A 12,918-nucleotide genomic window follows, 5' to 3' on the forward strand; every position below is an offset into this window, starting at 1 on the left:
CGAGGGTGCGTGCATGCCCAAAATTCCGAGAGGAGAATGGAGGAGAAGGGATTGTGGCGTGACCATCCCCTCTGGGGGGTGATTTCTCGCTTTCTGTCTCTATGTCTCTCTCTGTCTGTCTGGCGAGCGCATGCGCCCTATAGCGAAAAATCTCTCAAAAAAAAAAAAAAAGAATTGATTAATTTTGTGGCCCTAGGGGTATGCACTTGCCAGAGAGATGGAGAGAGACAGAGAGAGGGAAATTGAGAAAGCACCCGCCTTTGCCAGGGGAGAAGATGGCCATCAAGTTACCAGGTCCAGGATGCATACCATGATTGGCCATGTAGGAGTCTGGCCCCTTAACCACTATACCACCTACTGGCCCCTAATTGAAGGTTTCTAATCATGGGTTTATTCTTTCTGATAAAAACTTATTTCGATTTATTCATATTTCAGTTTTGGTATATTTCATAGGGAATTTGTTCATTTTTAAAGTTGTTTTATTGATATAGTACTCATAATATTTTTGTCATCATTTTAGTATCTTTAGGATCTATAATGTACTTTTTTCATTTGTAGTATTGATAACACTTTTGCTCCTTTAAAAAAAATAATCAGACTTGGTAGGGTTATTAACTTTATTTGCAAAGAACTAGCTTTTGGTTTTGATTTTTCTCTGTGTATGTCTGCTTTCTGTTTACTCTGACACTTTGTTATTTATTGGGTCATCGGGGAAGTCAGTGGCGTTTGTTTCTATGTAAAATGCATCATGACTTTTCTGACAACCCGATACTTCCTTTCGCTTATTAACTTTTATTCTTACTGTTTTAGGGATGTCTCACTTTCTGTTCTTCCCTTCATGATATAGAGGATAAATCAGTGACTTCAAACCTTTTAAAAATACATATTTGCAGCTATACCTTCCTCTCTAAAATTCTCTTTTAACCTTGGTTTGGCTGCGGCCCACATATTTTGAGTATGTTACATTTTTATTGCCATCCAGTGGCAAACATTGTCCAGGTTCTATTGTAATTTTGTCTTTGATCCATGGGAAATTTACAAGTATGGTGTTAAATTTGCAAACATTTGGAGATTTCTAGTTACCTTTTTGATTAATTTTATAGTTCAGTTTTACTGTGGTTGGGGCATATACTGTATGATTTTAATCTTTTGACATTTCTTGAGACTCATAATGGCTTCTGAAGTGATTTTTACATCTTTTTAGGATTTTTCATTGTTTTTAGATGGAGGGTTAATTAAGGTAGCTTAGCCATATTGGCAATGGGGAAGTCTCCATGGTGAGAAAAATATTTAACATTTTTTTTTTCAGAAACAAGTTAAATAGTTTCTTTTTTTTTTTTTAATTTTTTTTTTTGAGAGGTTTTTTTTCACTATAGGGCGCGTGCGCTCGCCAGACAGACAGAGAGAGACATAGAGACAGAAAGTGAGAAATCACCCCCCAGGGGGGATGGTCACGCCGCAGTCCCTTCTCCTCCATTCTCCTCTCGGAATCTTGGGCACGCACGCACACGTGCCCGGCGTGAGTTTTAAGCCACCGGGTCCAGGACGTGAACCGCGGTCGACTACGTGGGAGTCCAGTGACATAGCCTTTATGCTAACTGCTGGTTCCCAAACAAGTTAAATAGTTTCTCAGTGAATTATTCTATATTAAACCTGAATTTTATTTTAAGTCACTAAAAAAAAAAAAAAGAAAATGACAATTTTTAGTATAGTGTTTAATTTTAAATTTCAAGTGCACCATCTAAGACTCTGAAAACAAACAGGCATGATCTTGGCTGGGTCCAGACTGTTCACTTTACTGACTTTTTCCTTTCACATATGTGTTCTCCATATCCGAAGACAGTAACCCATGTCGAATCCCGCTTACGACGCTTTAGTCACAGCATTATTGAACTGCTGTTGTCATCTCACCTTTTCACTGGTACCTTATCCATTCCGGAACAATTCTCATTTGCTTCTAGTCCTCACACAGTTTGCCTAATAATCTTTTCATTCTTTTAATTTGCCATGGGGTATGTGTACGAGAGAGAGAGAGAGAGAATATCCCCATGGGGGAGATGGCCATACCACAGTCATTCTCCTCCATTCTCTTCTTGGGATTTTGGGCAGACACATACATGGAACTGGCATATTTTTTAAGCTGCCAGGTCTGAAACTCAAACCATGCAGTGGGCTATGTGTGATCCAGCTGCCTTAGAACCCTCATGTCACCAGCTGGCCCAGTGTGCCGAATTACTACTGGACACACACATGGGCTTTTTAAGAATAACTAGCTTATTCTTTTGAGTTGTTTTTAGAGTGAGAATCACTATTCTAGTAAGAGCCTGCGCTTCTGTTCACATTGTATTACTTCTGGAAATATTCCGGATATGCTAAGATGTGTAATACTTGAAAATCTCACATTTAAATAAATATATAGGCATATAGGTTTTTTTCTTTTTAACAAATAGTACTTGAGGTAAAATGAGGCAAAGCAGTTTATTGATTATGAAAGTGAATTCATTAATTTATTCAGGAATTCTCTTAATCTGTGTGAGATTGTGTGATAAGTGAGACTGCCAACCAACTAGTCAGTAGGCCTTAGGTGAATTAACTTTCCATAGTGTTCCTCTTGATTCAGCGTTTCAGCTATAGATCCATGGGCACACACCTACTACAGGTCAGCTTTCTCTTCAGGCGAAGAGGGGGAGGTAGAAAAACTGGGGTGTTTGTAGGACAAAAGGGAATTGAGGTTCGAGTGTACACTCAGGGTAATAGACAGGTGTTAGAGTACAGCGGTGACTGGCCCTCCTAAGGTCTTGGGTAATGTGAAAAAGAAAGAGTTGGATCACTGTGCAACTGGATGATACAGAATTTGTATGTAGAAAAATTCTAGGAAATCATGCCTGGAGGCAGAATAGGGCCATGTGATAGAAAATGCTGTAAGTCTTACAATTGGAGTTTCAGTTTGACACTGAAGAGCAACTAGGACTTGATAGTTTGGGACATAGTCTTAACTTTCCTATAGTAGGTATTCCTTTTAACAAGATAACATTTCTTCTACTTCGCTCTTAAACCAAATAGGCATGGACTCAAACCGCAGTTGGCCATGTGGGAATCCAGCATCCTTAATCACCATGCCACCTGCTGGCCCCCAAGAATAATGTTATATGTCTTCTACAACTTGCTTTTCAAAAAATCTTATGAATACTTTCAAACATATTCAAAAGTAAAGAGAATAATATATCTAATTCCTATTTATCTATCATCCAGAGTCAATAATTTTCCTTTTTTAAAAATTATTTTATTTAGCTTTATTTTTATAATTTTCACCAGAGAGAGACAGAGTAAGAAAAAGAAAGTGAGAAAGCAAGCCACCAGTTCCAGGACTTGAACCATGGTTGGCCATGTGGGAGTCCAGTGCCCTTAACCACCATGCCACCTGACAGCCCAATCTCTACCTATCATCGAGAGTTACTAATTTTCAAAACTCTGCAATAATTATTTATCTGACTCTTTTTTTCATCACCATGATCATCATCATTATCATTATTTTAGTTTGCTATAGGGTGCATGCACTTGCTGGAGAGAGACAGAGACAAAGGGAAAGTAAGAAAGCACCCCTGGCGGGGGATGGCCATGCCACAATTCCCTCCTCCATTCTCCTCTCGGGATTCTGGGTATGCACACACACATCCCTGGCATATCTTTCAAGCTGCTGGATCTGGGACTGAATCACACTGTGGCCATGTGGGATCCAGCTGCCTTAACTACCATGTCACTGGCTGGCCTTCCCGATATGTTTATATAAATGGGATCAACAATATATATATTTTGTGTCTTACTTATCTCATTTAATATAATGTTTTCAAAGTTCATTTATGTTATAACATATATCAGTACTCCCTTTTTTTTTTTTTTGAGAGGTTTTTTTTCACTATAGGGCGCGTGCGCTCGCCAGACAGACAGAGAGAGACATAGAGACAGAAAGTGAGAAATCACCCCCCAGGGGGGATGGTCACGCCGCAGTCCCTTCTCCTCCATTCTCCTCTCGGAATCTTGGGCACGCACGCACACGTGCCCGGCGTGAGTTTTAAGCCACCGGGTCCAGGACGTGAACCGCGGTCGACTACGTGGGAGTCCAGTGACATAGCCTTTATGCTAACTGCTGGTTCCCAAACAAGTTAAATAGTTTCTCAGTGAATTATTCTATATTAAACCTGAATTTTATTTTAAGTCACTAAAAAAAAAAAAAAGAAAATGACAATTTTTAGTATAGTGTTTAATTTTAAATTTCAAGTGCACCATCTAAGACTCTGAAAACAAACAGGCATGATCTTGGCTGGGTCCAGACTGTTCACTTTACTGACTTTTTCCTTTCACATATGTGTTCTCCATATCCGAAGACAGTAACCCATGTCGAATCCCGCTTACGACGCTTTAGTCACAGCATTATTGAACTGCTGTTGTCATCTCACCTTTTCACTGGTACCTTATCCATTCCGGAACAATTCTCATTTGCTTCTAGTCCTCACACAGTTTGCCTAATAATCTTTTCATTCTTTTAATTTGCCATGGGGTATGTGTACGAGAGAGAGAGAGAGAGAATATCCCCATGGGGGAGATGGCCATACCACAGTCATTCTCCTCCATTCTCTTCTTGGGATTTTGGGCAGACACATACATGGAACTGGCATATTTTTTAAGCTGCCAGGTCTGAAACTCAAACCATGCAGTGGGCTATGTGTGATCCAGCTGCCTTAGAACCCTCATGTCACCGGCTGGCCCAGTGTGCCGAATTACTACTGGACACACACATGGGCTTTTTAAGAATAACTAGCTTATTCTTTTGAGTTGTTTTTAGAGTGAGAATCACTATTCTAGTAAGAGCCTGCGCTTCTGTTCACATTGTATTACTTCTGGAAATATTCCGGATATGCTAAGATGTGTAATACTTGAAAATCTCACATTTAAATAAATATATAGGCATATAGGTTTTTTTCTTTTTAACAAATAGTACTTGAGGTAAAATGAGGCAAAGCAGTTTATTGATTATGAAAGTGAATTCATTAATTTATTCAGGAATTCTCTTAATCTGTGTGAGATTGTGTGATAAGTGAGACTGCCAACCAACTAGTCAGTAGGCCTTAGGTGAATTAACTTTCCATAGTGTTCCTCTTGATTCAGCGTTTCAGCTATAGATCCATGGGCACACACCTACTACAGGTCAGCTTTCTCTTCAGGCGAAGAGGGGGAGGTAGAAAAACTGGGGTGTTTGTAGGACAAAAGGGAATTGAGGTTCGAGTGTACACTCAGGGTAATAGACAGGTGTTAGAGTACAGCGGTGACTGGCCCTCCTAAGGTCTTGGGTAATGTGAAAAAGAAAGAGTTGGATCACTGTGCAACTGGATGATACAGAATTTGTATGTAGAAAAATTCTAGGAAATCATGCCTGGAGGCAGAATAGGGCCATGTGATAGAAAATGCTGTAAGTCTTACAATTGGAGTTTCAGTTTGACACTGAAGAGCAACTAGGACTTGATAGTTTGGGACATAGTCTTAACTTTCCTATAGTAGGTATTCCTTTTAACAAGATAACATTTCTTCTACTTCGCTCTTAAACCAAATAGGCATTTGTTAACATTTTTGTAATGCTAGGGTTGTTCCTAAGCGTGAGGCTCCTTGCTTACCTTAGCGTCAGGAGGGAAGGACTCCGTTCAGCTGCTGTGCTTGCGTTCTGGCTCATGTTTCGTCTGTTCTCCTTGGCCTTCAGGCTGCACATGGTCCGTCTGATGCTGTTGGAGAGATTACTGCAGACCTTGCCCCAATTACGAAATGTTGGAGGTGTCCGGGCCATCCCGTACATGCAGGTATCCCTCAGTTCAGCTGGCTCTATCTCACTATAGTTGGGTTATCCTTGAGTATGCTCACATCCCTCTCTGTAGGACCTGGAAGACTTTCTTTGTGTTGGGTCACAGACTAATAGGATAGAATCTCATCTTTTATAGATGAGAAAGAAAGCTAAGAGGTCGGAGAAGTTTCTAACAGTATCAGTGTCATCTAGGCGTTTGTTGACAGAGCCTAGAGCAAAAGCCTGTTCCTGAGATTCTTAGTTATAGCGTTTCTGTGTGTGTCTCTTAGAGTGGGGTTCTCACAGCTATTCTTTCACTAGCTGCAAAATTGTTGGAGGCAAAATTGTTTCTAAATTTTTAACTGAGCACTCTGCCCTATCTCAAGCCACTTTAGTCATTTACTTTTGCAAACATTTTTTATAATGCCAAGTGTGGCATATATTAAAATTTGCTTCTGGACACTGGGCCTTGGATAACCTGGAATTTAGAACTCTTTAATGGGTTGTAGTTACAATCGACAGAAGGGCAGGAAGATCAGGATGTCTTCTGAAACATCTGTGTTTTGAGTTACTGTTCTTTAGGGAACTGCCTTTTTCTTTCCTTTCTTTGATTTCCAGGTCATTCTGATGCTCACGACCGACCTGGATGGAGAGGATGAGAAAGACAAGGGGGCCCTTGACAACCTGCTGTCTCAGCTCATTGCTGAACTGGGCATGGATAAAAAGGTTCGGCTCTAGTCCCTCTGAGTGAGAAGCGATTGGTTGTGATCCTTTTCAGGTTCTCATTCGTCTCCGAGAAACTCCACCTAGTTTTAGTGGGTAACCATCCACTGAGGGCTCTAGTTCTGTTGATTCAACAAAAATCTGTTCAGTGGCTGTTTTGCACAGGCGTACTTTTGGATCCTGGGCATAAATTACGAACAAGGCAAAGTTCCTGTACTCATGGGCGTTTCATCACTCGTTGAGGTGATGACGTTAAATTAGTTGTATCTTAAATGACCGCCAAGTGTACAGCTCACAGATACACATGAGCCTATTTTGTCTCTGACGTCATCTGTGGAACATGTAGTACTGACAGACTTAAAGGAATCTTGTTCAGAGGATGCCTCATGCTTAAAATAATGATAGGCTTCCGCCTCTGCCTGCAGGATGTGTCCAAGAAGAACGAGCGCAGCGCCCTGAATGAAGTCCATTTGGTAGTCATGAGACTCCTGAGTGTCTTCATGTCCCGCACCAAATCTGGATCCAAGTCTTCCATTTGTGAGGTATCTGGGCTTAGGGTTTGGGAAAAGGGAAGAGGATTGTCTGGTCAGTACTAGGGCTGGGGCAGAGGTGATAGTCCTTCATTAGAATAAGGCCACCATGGTCTGATGAGAGTAAGATTCTAAGCTGTCACCTCTCCACGAGCAGATCCTCCACCTTTTTCAGAATCCCTTCCAAGCCTTGGTCTTTGCCAACAATCTCTCCAGTGGAGGGGTTAAAGGGGCTGGCAGTTCCATTATTGAAAGCAGGGGCCCGTTCTGCAAGGCACAGAGTGGCTAAGAGGATTCCCCTAGTATACGCTGCTATAAGGTATGGTAATAAAGCAGAGAGAAAGCGAAGTGTGTGTGGTGAAAGGAGATTAGCACAAAGCAGAGAAGGTAGAAATTGAGGCTGAACTGCATCCAATCTTAATGAGCTTAGGAGCTGTGGAGTTTGCTGGGATTTGCAAGGCTCTCCTAATGGTCTTATTTACAGTAGCTTTTCTCCTACTTTTTTATGCATGTGATCACTCACTCCTATCTCATTTGGAAGCTGGTTCCACCGAAGAGCCCCTTCGGGAGGGTGGGATTGTTAAGTATCTTTAGTGGAAAGTTTCCTCTCTCCTTGTAATGGGGCTTCTTTACTAGTTGCCCAAGGAAAAGGAGAAAACCCATTCCCTCCAGGGGGAAAGGTTATCTATTCCTTACCTTCCTGGCCTCTGGCACTTCTGTGTGGGAAGGTTAGAGTTGAGAATGGGTGTTCCTTTGTTTTCTCTTACTATGCAAAGAGTTAGGGAAATGATTCAACTTGGGAAACTTAATGCAGGAGACTGATTAACTTGCTTCCTTAACAGCTATTCTACATCCTGAGTATGTTCTCTATCCCTACTCCTCTGGCTGGTTTTCACAGGACCGTCTTACCACCTGTGCATTTGTTTCTCCCTTCCAGTCGTCCTCCCTCATCTCCAGTGCCACAGCAGCAGCCCTGCTGAGCTCTGGGGCTGTGGACTACTGCCTGCATGTGCTCAAGTCACTGCTGGAGTATTGGAAGAGCCAGCAGAATGATGAGGAACCAGTGGCGACCAGCCAGTTGCTGAAACCACATACCACTTCATCTCCACCCGACATGAGCCCATTCTTTCTCCGCCAGTATGTGAAGGTAAGGTCTTACCCAGGCCCAGGAAATGGCCCCTTCAGTGGAGGGGTTAAAGGGGCTGGCAGTTCCATTAGTGCTCTGCCCCTCAGAGCACGCTTCTCTTCATTCTCAGGGAGTAGAGCTGTAGGACCGAAGGGTGAGGAGCCACAGGGGAGTTGGCATCCCTGGGTAGTTTGACTGTCAGCATGATTTAATAAACGACCTTCTGCTCTTTGGGAATCAAACTGTCTGCCTTCCCCTGCAGAGTCTCAGCAGAGACCCTATCTTATTTCTATTTATGTCTCAAACGCTTGGTGCAGAATCGACGAGCGTCTGGGGACTGAATACATGAGACGCACTATGTCCTCACACCCTCTGAGTTCTTCCTGTGGGACCACAGCTTGCGGACTGTGGTTTTGCCCTTGCCAGGTCTCGCGTCCCCGCCTCTCTGTGCAGGGTGACCATAGGGATCTTCACTGAGTTTCGTGATCCTGGTGCTCGTGGTTAACTGATAGGTTTCTTGTTAGCATGGGAAGTGTGGTTCTTGGGAACAGGATGCTCACAAGTTCAAAATCCTTAACCACTTCTAGTTTTCATTATCTTGGCCAGTCTTTCTGTAATTTTTGTGTAAGCAGAGTACAAATGACCCAGTGTTAAGAATCAGAGTGAAATGTTGGAACTTTTACAGGCTGTGAGATCTGTCTCCACTTAACCTTTGCATATAGTTAAATTGCTCCAGGAACCTGGGGCCTTCTGTGTTGAGCCAATGGGTAGTGATGGTTCAGCTTTGGAAGGTAGTACACCAGCTCCATTGTGTAGCATTTCTGGAGAGCAATAAGCCAGCCTTTTTCCTTTTTCCATCGTGGTCCTGCAAATTGGCAATCACAGTTGCTCACACAGATATTCTTCCTCAGGGTCATGCTGCTGATGTGTTTGAGGCCTATACTCAGCTTCTGACAGAGATGGTCTTGAGGCTGCCATACCAGATCAAAAAGATTGCTGACACCAATTCTCGAATCCCACCCCCTGTCTTTGATCATTCGTGGTTTTACTTTCTCTCAGAGGTAAGTGAAGATCCCGAGATGTATGCCAGTCTGTAGTCACCTTTGTGGTTCCCCTTCGTCATAATCCTTGTCTAATATTTCCCTTACAGAGTCCCACTCCCCTCTGTAGGTCATGGCCCTGCCCACAGAACTTCCTGTGTAGCACTGGGAAAGACGTGTATCAGAGCTGGCCCTCCCCTTTAGTCTGTTTCTGTGCTTGACCCACATGTGGGGATGGACAAGTTTAATAGCCAGGGTTCTGTCAGGAAAACGGAAAGTACGCTTGCTAGCTCGGAGAGTTTTCAGTGTGGGGAATTAGTTAGACAGCTCTTGGTGAGCCAGAAAGACAGAATTGTTGGTATACCCAGGAGTAGTACTGCAAGGAGCGGTCGTTAGGAGCCAGTGTCTGAAGAGGAGAGGTCTGGCGGCTCTGGATCCTGGGCATGGTCTCTGAGAAGCCGCTGCTGTCAGTGCCTCAGGAGCTCTGGGGGTGTGATGTGGTCGATGGCGGGAGCACTGAGAGAAGCAGGTCATGAGACGCACTGGAACTGGGAGCAGGACTGTTGGTGGGACTGTAGGCAGAAGCAAGGAGCAAGCCCCTTCTTCCTGCCCCGTTTTCCTCCAGTGTTTCCTTTGGCAGAAGCTAAGAGGGAGCCAGCTGGCAAAGAAGCAAGGCTGTCAGTATGGTTCCGAGCTGCGTGGTGGAGCAGAGTGTGGTGGGCGAGAGAGTAGGGTACTAGCCAGCGTAGCAAGCGCGAGGCCAACTCTGGGAAGAATGGGAGAATAATCTGTGGGCAAACTTCAAATGACCATTTTGAATAGTGTAGCTGTACTAACCCAGCCTCTTCCCCAGCTCTTACACCTGAAAAGAGATTTCAAATGGTTTTTTCTATATTTAGGGCTTTTGTTTGGGTAGGTGGAGTGAAGGCCAGCTTCCCTGTAGCTTCATAAGTACTCAGGAAGGGGAGTGTGGATAATGCTCTTTTTTCCTCTTTCATTTCTGTCTTTGCCTTTCTTTCTCCTGGGCCGTTTAAGGAATACTTACATTTACCAGAAGCTGGCTTGGCTGAGAGAAAGTAGCTCGATTTGCTTTTCTCACTAGCTTTCTAGTAACAAAGCCCTGGGTTCGAGAGTCACTCTGATACAGACCCAGATCTAGTTACTGCTCTGTTTTGTCACCCTCTGAAGTACCTGATGATCCAGCAGACGCCATTCGTGCGCCGCCAAGTCCGCAAACTTCTGCTCTTCATCTGTGGCTCAAAGGAGAAGTACCGCCAACTCCGGGATTTACACACCCTGGATTCCCACGTGCGTGGGATCAAGAAGCTGCTAGAAGAGCAGGGAATATTCCTTCGGGCAAGCGTGGTCACAGCCAGCTCAGGTTCTGCCCTGCAGTATGACACACTCATCAGCCTGGTACGGGGGCCGGGGATATGGGGAGGCCGGGGCACGTGTGAGAGGCTGCCGCATGTAGGTGGTGAGAGAGGGCATGTAGGGCTTTTGAAGATGGCCTGGATTGAGACCAGGGTCCACAGCATCTGACTGGGTGCTATACCGTGTACAGTTGGCATCAGGGGCAGGGATGTCCCCTCAATACTCTGCTCACTTGGCAGCGGTTCCTCCAGTGTGAAGTGGAGTGGCTTGAGCTTCTTACCAGTGTCATTCACTGACGTCATAGACAGCATCAACCTGAAATCTCTACGTTCCGGTTTTTGTCCTTAAATGCTAAAGAAATGATGAAGGTCAGGGCATAAAGTGTAGTATTCCCTAAAGACTTAGGGGATTAAATTGAGTATTTTGCATATGCACGTCCAGAAAGAAAGTCTTCCACGTTAATGACCCCTAGCTTGCTCAGCTGCTGTTCTTGTGATGTAGCAAGAACAAAAGGAAACTGTGTTGCAGTTTCTCAGGTTGTGGCCTACCTGTGCTGCTCCTCACTGAGTGGTCTGAAGGGTCCCTGGAAATAGAGGCCTTGGTCTCAGCTTCCTGAGAGATCCCAGCAGTACCTGCCTTGAACGGAAGACCACGTTCAGGACCAGCAGGTGGGGTGGTGGTTAAGGCACTGGATTCCCACATGGCCAACCATGGTTTGAGTCCTGGATCCAGTGGATTAAAAATCACGCCGGGGGAACCAGCAGTTAGCGTAATGGCCATGTTGCTGGATTCCCACGTAGTCGACCGCGGTTCGGACCTCGTGGCTTAGAACTTACGCTGGGTGCGTGTGTGTACGTGCCCAAGATCCCGAGAGGAGAATGGAGGAGAAGGGATTGCGGCGTGACCATCCCCCCTGGGGGATGATTTCTCGTTTTCTGTCTCTATGTCTCTGTCTGTCTGGTGAGCGCACGCGCCCTATAACGAAAACCTCTCCAAAAAAAAAAAAAAAAAATCACACCAGTCGCTTATGTGTACATGCCCCAAATCCTGAGAAGATAATGGAAGAGAAGGGATTGTGGTGTGGCCATTCCCTCAGAAAGCGATTTCTCACTTTCCCTCTTTATCTTTCTCTGTGGCATGTTCACACACCCTATGGCCCAAACTCCTCCCCTCCCCCCGCAAACAAATAAACAAACAAACAAACAAAACAACACGAGACCATGTTCAGCTTGCAGTCCCAGATCTCGGCAGCAGGTGTGGTGCTTGTTTGGTCTAATGGAGTTACTCACGTCTGTTTCAGATGGAGCACCTGAAAGCCTGTGCAGAGATTGCTGCCCAGCGGACCGTCAACTGGCAGAAGTTCTGCATCAAAGACGACTGTAAGTAGGGCTGCTCCGGTTGGTTTTTATTATTGGCAGTTATTCAGCCCCTCAGCAACTGTTACTGGGGCCTCATGTGTGCTGGAGAGAGAGCCCCGAGCCAGATACGTAGCCAGAACTATACCTAGCGAAGAAAACAAGTATAAACGTCAAAGGGAGGGGCCGGCAGGAGGCCTGGTGGTGGAGGCACTGAGCTCCTACATGGCTAACTGTGGTTTGACTCCTGGGCCTGGTGGCTTTTTTCCTCACTTTCCCCACTTTCCCTCTCTCTTTCTGTCTCTCTCTGGTGAGTGCATGTGTCCTTTGACAAATTTAAAAAGGAAAAAAAAGAAAGAATAATAAATAAAATTAGATAAATAATTTTTGGGGGGAGAAACTTCGAAGGGCAGTGAGGGCTAAGAGTCAAAGTGTGGGGTGCTAGGGGAACATCAAGTAGGCATATCTGACCTCCAGGTTGGGGCCGTAGGCTAAAGAGAAGCAGGTGGCATCTAGACAGTCCCTTATCAGGGAGTAGGGCCTGAATCCAGTCTGTATTTAGCAGTCATAATGCTTCTCAGATATTTCCATCTGGGGTATAATCTCTTAGCCCTGCCCAGCGAGAGAACTTGGGAAAGAAAGTGGGTGGGAATAGGGTTGGCTCTGGTGTGTGCTGCATCTTCAGTAGTCGTAGTCACCCGAGAACTGAGCTGCCGCGTCCTCTGTCTGCAGCTGTCCTGTACTTCCTGCTCCAAGTCAGTTTCCTCGTGGATGAAGGGGTGTCCCCAGTGCTGCTGCAGCTGCTCTCCTGTGCACTGTGTGGCAGCAAAGTGCTCGCTGCTCTGGCGGCCTCTGTAGGGTCCTCTTCCAGTGCTGCTTCCTCCTCAGCCCCTGTGGCTGCCAGTTCGGGGCAAGCCACAGAACAGGCCCAGTCTTTTAC

General features: G+C 44.8%; 1 protein-coding gene across 1 annotated transcript in view; it reads left to right on the forward strand.

The window, feature by feature from the left end:
- Positions 1-12,918, forward strand: part of LOC102500380 (E3 ubiquitin-protein ligase UBR4) — a 107,749-nt gene that overhangs the window by 90,839 nt on the left and 3,992 nt on the right. The window contains exons 63-70 of the mRNA XM_027770668.1: positions 5,753-5,849; positions 6,449-6,556; positions 6,979-7,095; positions 8,021-8,230; positions 9,121-9,270; positions 10,438-10,665; positions 11,924-12,002; positions 12,711-12,888. Of these exons, the coding sequence (XP_027626469.1) occupies positions 5,753-5,849; positions 6,449-6,556; positions 6,979-7,095; positions 8,021-8,230; positions 9,121-9,270; positions 10,438-10,665; positions 11,924-12,002; positions 12,711-12,888 (1,167 nt within the window). The remainder of the gene's footprint in view (positions 1-5,752; positions 5,850-6,448; positions 6,557-6,978; positions 7,096-8,020; positions 8,231-9,120; positions 9,271-10,437; positions 10,666-11,923; positions 12,003-12,710; positions 12,889-12,918) is intronic.

The sequence above is a fragment of the Tupaia chinensis genome, unplaced genomic scaffold (genome assembly GCF_000334495.1).
Source record: "Tupaia chinensis unplaced genomic scaffold, TupChi_1.0 Scaffold000146_1, whole genome shotgun sequence".
NCBI lineage: Eukaryota > Metazoa > Chordata > Mammalia > Scandentia > Tupaiidae > Tupaia > Tupaia belangeri.